The sequence below is a fragment of the Aptenodytes forsteri genome, unplaced genomic scaffold (assembly GCF_000699145.1).
Source record: "Aptenodytes forsteri isolate BGI_AS27 unplaced genomic scaffold, ASM69914v1 Scaffold86, whole genome shotgun sequence".
Taxonomy (NCBI): domain Eukaryota; kingdom Metazoa; phylum Chordata; class Aves; order Sphenisciformes; family Spheniscidae; genus Aptenodytes; species Aptenodytes forsteri.
In genome coordinates this window covers 592,099-601,371 of record NW_008795715.1, presented here as the reverse complement: position 1 = coordinate 601,371, position 9,273 = coordinate 592,099, and the positions used below count along the sequence as shown (strand labels likewise).

The window sequence follows — 9,273 nt, the reverse complement described above, 5'->3', positions numbered from 1 at the left end:
TGAGGCTGTATATGTTTATTCATCGTCAGTAATTTTTGTACACAAGGCAAATATTAATAGCTGAAAGGCAACACTTTTGGAGAGTATGTACAGAGCAATGTACAAGCGAGTGTAAGAGGTTTTAAACTATTAATCAATTTAACCATTTTATAAAAAGGAAGTGATGCTTTTTCTTCTAAGACCTCCCTTAGAAATAATTTATTGCCAATCTTAAACTAAAGCAAGGAGGAAAAAAAAAATTTACAATAAAAAGTAGTCCCTGGAAAGTTTATAAAAAGTTAAACATATAAAATTGTAAGCCACAAACATTTATACAAAGCTAATACAAATCTTGGTTTTGTTAAAGATCTATGAGGTTGTTACAAAATATATTTTTACATAAAGGCTTCACGTAAGGTAAGCTCTCACTGCTACTGAAAGCGCAGGAAAGCGGTTTTAAATAGTTTGCAATTCAACTTATTTTCAAGTACAATGCAAAGAAATTGCAAAATGGCACTGTATTGCAATGCTGTGTAATTAAAAAATTATGTTAATGGTACCATCAAATAGACAAGACCTGTAAAGTTAACTTGTGAACAATTCGGTATGGCATGAAACTTCTGATCATTTTGAAACAGGAAATGTTATTGTTGGAAAATGAACCTTCTGCAACCATCCCTAAAGAGAAATAACCAGAGAAGTCTTCCGATGGCAATGGACATGTTAAACATGCACAGTTCTCAGCCTTTAAGCAGTGAGTTGCTCCCAAACATGGTGAGCAGATGCAGTTTGACCAAGCTATCTGGGACTGATGATAAATACTGTTACTAACCAAGTGTCATGACGCTTGAAACACCCACTTGATCTGAGCAATTTGCTAGAGTAATTCTGATGGGCAAAATTTAAAGCTACTTACTAGACAAATGAGTCCAATATACAGCCTTTGAGATCAATGAACCCACCTGACTTTTTTTAAGAGCAGATATTCTAGAAGAAAGCTTAAGTTTTACACAAACTGATGGCTTACGCTCCCACATACAATATATAAAAAAAGTAAAATTTTTAAAGCCCTGATGAACAGCCACAGTTTTCAGGTATCAATCAACTCAGTTTAACACACTGCAGCAGGGAACAGTCGCTAAAACACCAATTTCACCTTCAAGTACAGGAAGGCTGTACAAGACAGTGGTATATCTCCATACGGTCAGTGATCTTTTTAACAGAGCTCACTCCATCAAAGAGAACTAAGAAAGTTCTGGGAAACTTGATTTTCTACCTGCTTTCCCACCTCCACTAGAAATACGTCCTGACCTTGTACCACAGACTGGTTTACATGAACAAGCTTCACTCTTACTAGCCAACTGTGACTCATTTGTTTGCTTCAGGATAAAAATCAGTCTGTTCAAAACATCAATCCTTCAGCTCTTGTACCAAAATTATATCCTGCTATAAAGAAATAATATTTAGAAACAAATCTAAAAAGAAATACAACAGTACACGCTGTGCTCCTTTTCAGGTAGCTAATGAAGAGCAAGTTTGAAGATGGAAAGGCCAAACGTTGATTCGGTTTGTTTAGCCAGTATGTTAACATAGGAACCATGTAAACAGTTACATCAAGGTTAGTTGTCTCACCCCCTCGAAAGAAGCGGGAGTGGGAAACGCAAGCGAGTGATTTGACTCAGTCATTTCATTAAGGTAATTCATTTCTGCCTGAGATTCATATAGTGCTTATCTACCAGGGCCTACTTTGTCAGAAGTGACCCAACATTGCAGGGTCCACCTTGCTATCTTACAGGCCCTGGTGTTCACAGGGAAAGTGATCTGAAAGGATTAAAAACAGGTTTTTTGTGTTGGTTCAGGGGAGAAGCCTGCTGAGTCTTTTTCCCGCTTTAGCCAACGTCAGAAGTGCCCAGAGCCTTGGTGGTACTAACTACAACCTTGGACTGACATCAGTTTTGAGGATCTTTAGTAAATGAACAGGTCCCTTGACACAAAATTCATCAACATTTTACATAAACAAATTTGTTTAGACAAATTCCTGGTAATCTTCATATCATCCACTATCCAGTCTTTAGTCTTTTCTGCAATCATCTAGTCTGACATCCTGCAAAACACATACTACAGACCCTCTCCAAATTAATTATTTTAATCAGAGCAGAGAAGCCTCTTTTCAAAAAAAAAAAAAAAAACCCAAACCAAACTTGTTCAGACAACTGTCAGCAATGGAAAAAAGCAGACCTACTACTCCTCTTGTTGACTAACAAGGGCATGGATTTGTTCAATTTCTGCTTTCCAACAGTGGACTTTGAGGCTACTAGACAGGTTTGTCGTCTGCTCATGTAGCATTTATAGCTCAACCAAATCAACCTGAAATGGAGAACTTCTGGACTCCCATTACAGGCATGTTGTCCAATCCTTTAAATAGCCTCACTAGCCTTTTTTGAGGTCTCTAGTTCATGATCCTTCTGGAACTGCTCACATATGACCTGAAGACGTCAAACCAGAAGTAATCGTATCCATGTCCAGTAAGGAGGCAAAAATCTACATTAAATATCCCCATCTAAAGATTATATTAATCCTCCTGACATCAGCATTGCACCCAGACTTTATGTTTAGATTATGCACTGACTTCTCCCAAGCTCTTTTCAGAATTCTTTCCTCCCAAAATAGTGCCTTATCGCAGAAATCGCAGACTAATCTATGACTACTCATTGGATGATATAAAAAAATAGAGGTCTTTCAAAGCACCTAACTAAATAAAAATACACTATTCCCCTTCTAGTGACAGGCGAACGAGGTACAGAGATGTTAATACAACTTACAATCACAGTAAGTAAAAGGCTAAGTTCAGAAGACAGGCAGCTTTCCTATGTTCGAGCAGGGACACTGCTCCAAGCAGTGCGAATATTGTGTCACACCTCTTGCCACATGTGCAGTACGTTAATAAAAATTCATTTAAGAAAGTATTGGCCAGCATCATGATCCACAGGAATTGGCTGGTTCCATGGGGCAAAGTGGCAAACTGAACTGCCTACGTGACACTACAGTCCGGGGGAAACTTGGTAACGGCACTACTTTTTAAAACACAAGCTCACAAGCTTACTCTCATTTTGTAGTATGCTGTGTAGTATATGAGGATTTCTGGGCAAGAAGGTTTTTTTGTGGTGTTTTGTTTTTTTGTTTTTTTTTTTTTTAAATCACATGGCAACAGTAACAACCCCCCCTTAAAAAAAAAAAAAAAGGAACCGCAATGGAACTTTTGGTAAAATATTCTTAGTCACATGCAGCACTCTGGAGTATGCTGTGCAACATATTTGGCTCAAGTACACTTAGGATTGCTAGACCCAATTGGAAAGTCTCAGAAAGAACCTCTTTTTTCAGAAGAAAACATTCACCTTCACGGTGTCAGCTACACAAGGCCTCTGCTGGGAACACATATGCTCACCTAAGGCCACTGAAAATACCGTAGGAGGAGGACAGAACACAAGGAGGCACTTAGGTTTGCAAGTACTTCTATCCATCACCAAATGCTTACCGATTAAGATGAGGCACACTGTAAGAAATCATGAAGAAAGTAAAAATAAACCAGTGCTATATTAAAGCGCTTCAAGAACAGGTAAGGTACCTACATGTAACATCTGGTCAGTGAAGATAAGAAATACAAGTTTAGCTTGCTCCCCCCTTCCCATATCAGAATTTCAAGAGGACCGTATCATAGTGCTCTGTGCTTTGCCATGGCTCTAAGACATACGTACAATGCAATAGAGTGAAACCGTGTACTGTGCCATTCACTAATTCCTTGTCACTAGACTTCTGCCTGTGTTAGTACTTCCTGCCAGGTATGTCTGAAGCTCCCAATCTAAGTATTTTTAAAGCATCTCCTAGTCAAACCCCATGCAAAGATTTATACTTAAACAGGAAGTACGTTACACCCAGGAATCCTAGCTTCAAATAGATGATTCCAGCAAGGGATTTATAGGATTTCTAACCAACAATAGACCTGAGAAATCGTAAGTCAGCTATGGTATCACAGTCTTCATAATGAAGTTAGATCTAAAAAGTTTCTCCCCCCCCTTAAATTACTGCCACAGTCTAACAATTGCAACAATTTCACTGAAGTTTAGACTTGGAATTCTGAAGGTGGAATGAATTTTCTAGGATAATATACACGTTCTTAAAAGGTCAAATTTATCACTTTACAGGTAACTTAGACAAAGGTCTGCTATAAAATTACAACTTGAGTCAACCTGAAGCTACACTGGAAGAGATTAAGCCTGAATTTCTGCAGAAATTGGCAATAATGTGTTCAGCAGCAGCTTTTAGCCACATATCAAGAAGTCTGACAGGATCTGGATTTCTCTACTCCTGCTGTAAACTTCTAGTTAAAAAAAAAAACAACACACAAAAGTTACTCAAATAAAAATGTCTTTTTGCACATCACTGTAACATAAGCTGCTTGAGGTTGTCGTGAAGGATGGTATCCTTGACATCACGGAAAACTAGCCGGATGTTTTCTGTGTTAATAGCAGTGGTGAAGTGGTGGTAGAGGGGCTTCTGCTGCTGGTCCCGGCGTTTAGTACGAAAACAATCCACCAGGAATTTTTGGACATCTGTTAAGCAGTGGGGATCCCCTTCAAACTCTGGAAAATAGTCTTTGATGCTCACTTTTTGTACTTTTTCCTCAAGCAAGTCCGTCTTATTTAAGAAGAGAATGATTGAGACGTTGCTGAAAACCCGGTTATTGACTATTGTTTCAAAAATGTTCAGGGATTCCGTAAGGCGATTCGTTTGCCGATCCTCCATAAGCACTTGGTCAAATTCACTCGAGGAAACAAGGAAGAGTATTGATGTGACACTGTCGAAGCATTCGAACCAACGTTTCCGTTCTGACCTTTGGCCACCTACATCAACCATTTTGAAAGGAACATTTTTTATTTCAAAGTCGTACTCATGAATCCCTTTTGTGGGTCTTCGTGCCAGCAGTATATCTTGCTGTGAGGGAAGATAATCCTAAAAAAAAATAAAGGAGAGTTTGCCAATTAGGATACAAGTCACAGGCATGGTGGCTTGCAATCGAGAGAAAGCTTGCAGAGAAACAGCCCGATGTTTTGAATAACATACACATGTATGTATATTTATATGCTAACACTGAAGCATTTTGGAAAGACCTAGAGTCCAAAGCAAGAAACACACCCAATATTAAATCAAAACATGTACCCCAGAGAACCGAAGCTTTCTGTTTGCCACATGACAAGGATCCATAAACAACCTCAGAGGTGTACCATCAATTCCTCATGCCAGTTTCCCCTCATTCTGGATTACTTTATGTTTCATTCATCCTCTTCCCACAAAGCTGGGAAACACACTGGCTGCCAACACTGTGATGCAGCAAATGGGGTCTAAAACAGGTTTCTCAAATCAGTAACCACGGCAGTATCCCATTCTAACTGTGGGCACTCAGTTACTCCCATGTTCTCGTGCATACTGCCCAACTGCTTCTAGAAAAAAAGAGCTGCTCCACTAAGTAATTTTGAAGGCAATCAATTATGCCAGAAAAGCGAAAGCTAAGCAGCTTACTGTGTTTGTGCCATGGATCTTTTGCATCCAGCTATATTGGTCCAAAAAGTCACTTCTATTAGCTGTGTGCCACACCTGTGAGCTCACAGCCTGATTTTGTCCAAAACATACTGTGCAATTAGTAGAATAGGAGAAGAAACAGGCAGCTGAGGACAGCAGCCCCTTCCCAGTAGTACAGCCTAGGAGGACACCCAAGACAGCCGTACCCTGAAGTTCTCCAGCCTGCCTTTTCTCCCAGAATTAAATAGGCAGGATAAGTGGGGGGTTTTTTACTATTTTTTTTGACTGTTACATGAACAGTCATCATGAATGGATGCAGGAAGAGGAATTCTTATTAGTCAGCTTTCGACAGCATGAAATTCAAGACTCGTATTGGGGATTTCTTCATTCTTAGTATTACACTTCTGCATATGGTCCAAGTCTTTCTGCTATTTAAAAAGTGCACCTGTAACAGACAGCTGGCTGACGCTGAAGTTCGAAGCTTTGTTGTTCACTTGTTATAGAAACTCTTCCTTACATTTTTCCAGCATTTCTCACAACTTCAGAGAGAGTGATTTAGGTTTCAGAGTTGGAATTTCAGTCTCCTCTTAGTGAATGATCTACGATCTTCCTTTGACAGTGCCAGTTACCAGACTTCGAGCTTTTATAAAGATGTGTAAGACCATGGTCCAGAAAGTCTGATTCAACTAATAAGCTGGGGTGGGGGGGCACAAACACACAACTACATGGCAATTCAAATACTGATATTCCAAATTTAAGGCAGCTGGGCAAGTTTGATCCACAGCCTTTAAGAAAGCAATTTTAAAAATCATTAAGTGAGCGTAATGTTCCAAAACCTCAAGGATCACTTTCCTTTACTATGTAAGCTCAAAAGTGAAACTAGCTGGAGAGAGACTGTTTTGTTTGAACTCCACGGTTTCTGTATTCAAGCTGCCCATGACTAAGACACTGATTTTTATCGTGGCACGAATTACAAAGCAGCTCTCTGAAGCACAGGCTCCCCACCCCGCACTTTTTGCTATAGTACTATTACACATCCAAAACCTGCACCACCTAAATCTGCAGGAGAGTTGAACTGCTAAAACAGTACTATGTTCTCTCCAAACTGAGCAACAGATGTGCTGCTACTCCCTTGTCTGATTAAAAGAAGCAACTTTAAAGGGTAAGAAGATTTTTCTCTTCATATTACATTTATCTTGGGTCTTTTCTACCAAAAATTGTTAGAGCAAACAATCAGAGGAATACAGCAATGGCTGTATCAAATGTCATTCGGCACATTTGAAGGGATTTTGAGTAAAGCTGACTGTTAACATTTAGGCAAGAGAATGTCGCAGGTTCATCGCTTATTCCATCTTTCAAACAGGAATGTATAATCTTTTGTTATTCAGGTAGTTAGTCTCAAGTTCTCAGAACAAAACCAGAAAGTCTTAGGAAAGCTCAGGATGGATTCAAATTATTAAAGTAAGTAAATAAATAAAATCAATTCATATAATAGGCAAAGCCATATATACCTTCAACAACGAAACAAGAGCACAAAGCAAACTCTTCTGGGAGTTGGCCTGTACTGTTTATTCAGTAAAGCTTTCAAGAACGAGGAGCTTATCGGTAGAATTCCTGACAAATTCCCTCTCGAGTATTATTACTCATTTAAAATTCCTTCCACACTTGCAACCACAAATAAAATCCTTTCAAGTGCTTCCAAATTCTACATGCACAGAAGACCCACCATGTTTTATACCAGATAATGGCTACTCTGATGCAACAGTCTGCAAATGAGTGCACTGGAAGTCAAGTTGCTTGGTATACAGCCATCATTTGGCTACAGGAAACTAAATACAACAACTCCTAAGAAATCTCCCAGTATTTTAGTTATCTTTTTGAAGGATGATTATGTTTTCTCCCTCATGCCCAGATCCTTGGGACACTAGCAGCTTGCCACTATAGCAATTCTGAACTAGCTCCTTTCTCACTGTTGACCCCATTCTCCCTATCTGAAGGCGCAGCATTAGGTGAATATTCTCCTTGGACGGCACTGAGTATTGTTTTTGAAGTCCCTTCAATGTTTCACCATTGTCAATCGGTACTTTTCCTGCAAGCATCCCCAAGCACACTCTTCCTTTTCCACATTTCACCCGGGGGGGGGGAGTTTTGTTGTTTTTTTGTTTTATTTTCTGTGCAGCTCTTCCCAAGGATACATATTGATATTGACTCGGAACATGTGCTTTCTTCCTGAATTACCTCCTTCCTCAAATTCACTACAGCCTGTTTTCTTCTAAAGGACTTCTTTTGGTTATCAGGTAGCTCTTTTGGCTATCACATCACTGTTTGCCTAGTTAAAATTAGAATTTAAGGCATGAATAAGATCCAATCACAACATGGAAAGCAATGTCTCTCTATGAGATATTTGAATACATATAGTCCGCACTGGCAGTTGAAATAACAACAAACAGTTGCAAGGAATCCAGCTGATCCCACATGTATGTGCCAGCCAGCTACTCCTATTTTGCTGATCTGATTAAATCTGAACATTAAGTTCTTTTCCCTACGCACTGTTACCATCAGCTCCCTTTTGGCAAGAGGCACATGGATCACAGGACTATCTGTTTATAAGCAATTTAGTTGCAGGCCAGCCCAGTTGTATCAGATAACAGATAAGAACAGTAAAATACTTTGTATTAATACAGTTTGGGGAAATAATCATTAGACAAATCTTGCATATAGATAAGAATAAACCAGAAGAACCTATCAAATCTTTCACTCAGTTACAAAACTTAGCTAGCACTTTTTCCACAAGACCTAACATTTTCTATGACAGCAGATCTTGAAGAGTCCCTCTGTACCTCAATACCATTTGGTCTAACTTCAAACCAGAAAAGCTGTAATTCAGAACTCAGCATTCCCACAGCAACATCAGACCTACAGTAAGTGTGTTTGTGTATATAAAAACATAAAAAAAATAGTGACTTCAAGTTTCACACTTTAATCAAAGAATGGAGCAAGGTTTCTAAATAAAGAACTTTGAAAAGAAGCTGCAAAAATCTTTACCCAAATGTGCGCAAATGCATGGGAGGGGGGGAAACCCCCAAAACCTTCGAAACTAAAGTGGCATTGGATTCAAAGACAATGAGAAATCCACCATTAGCAGAAAGTTTAGCAGTTCATTAAAGTGAGTACAGTTCTGGTATTGCCTTGTAACTCAAGACCCAATCAGAATTCAGAGAGCGAGTGCTGGAGTTCTCAAGCAAGATATCGGGGAAGCGCATGCATTCTGCACGATGATCACCAGTGCTCTAGTTAGAAAAATGACAGTTCAAAGCAGAAAAATAGTCTGGCTTAAAATTAAATTTTTATCTGTTAAAAAGAAAAATGAAATTAAGCATGATGTAACAGGATTCAATTGAAGTGGTTTGGATTCCTTCATCATTTGTTAGCCATCAGCTGGAAATGACCATGGAGAAATAGCCTCCCCATGGAGTTCAAGCTAGCATCCCATTTTAAAGGCAGTTTTTCCACATGCCATTTCTGCAATACACAACTAATGAGTATTGCCATACAACTTCATTATTGAAGCAGTAACCAACATTGCTATCAAGAAGTATTCTACAGAAGTTTCAGCTTTTTCCCCCAAAGAAAACAGATTTTATTCTGTGCCAAGTTTGTTTATTTTAAAGTAGATACTACAGAAAGGTACCACTGACCTGCGCACTGATTTAACTT

General features: G+C 39.0%; 1 protein-coding gene across 1 annotated transcript in view; it reads right to left on the bottom strand.

The window, feature by feature from the left end:
* Positions 1 to 9,273, bottom strand: part of GNA13 (G protein subunit alpha 13) — a 30,316-nt gene continuing 21,043 nt past the window's right edge. The window contains exon 4 of the mRNA XM_009283479.2: positions 1 to 4,989. Within this exon, the coding sequence (XP_009281754.1) occupies positions 4,417 to 4,989 (573 nt within the window). The 3' untranslated portion in view covers positions 1 to 4,416. The remainder of the gene's footprint in view (positions 4,990 to 9,273) is intronic.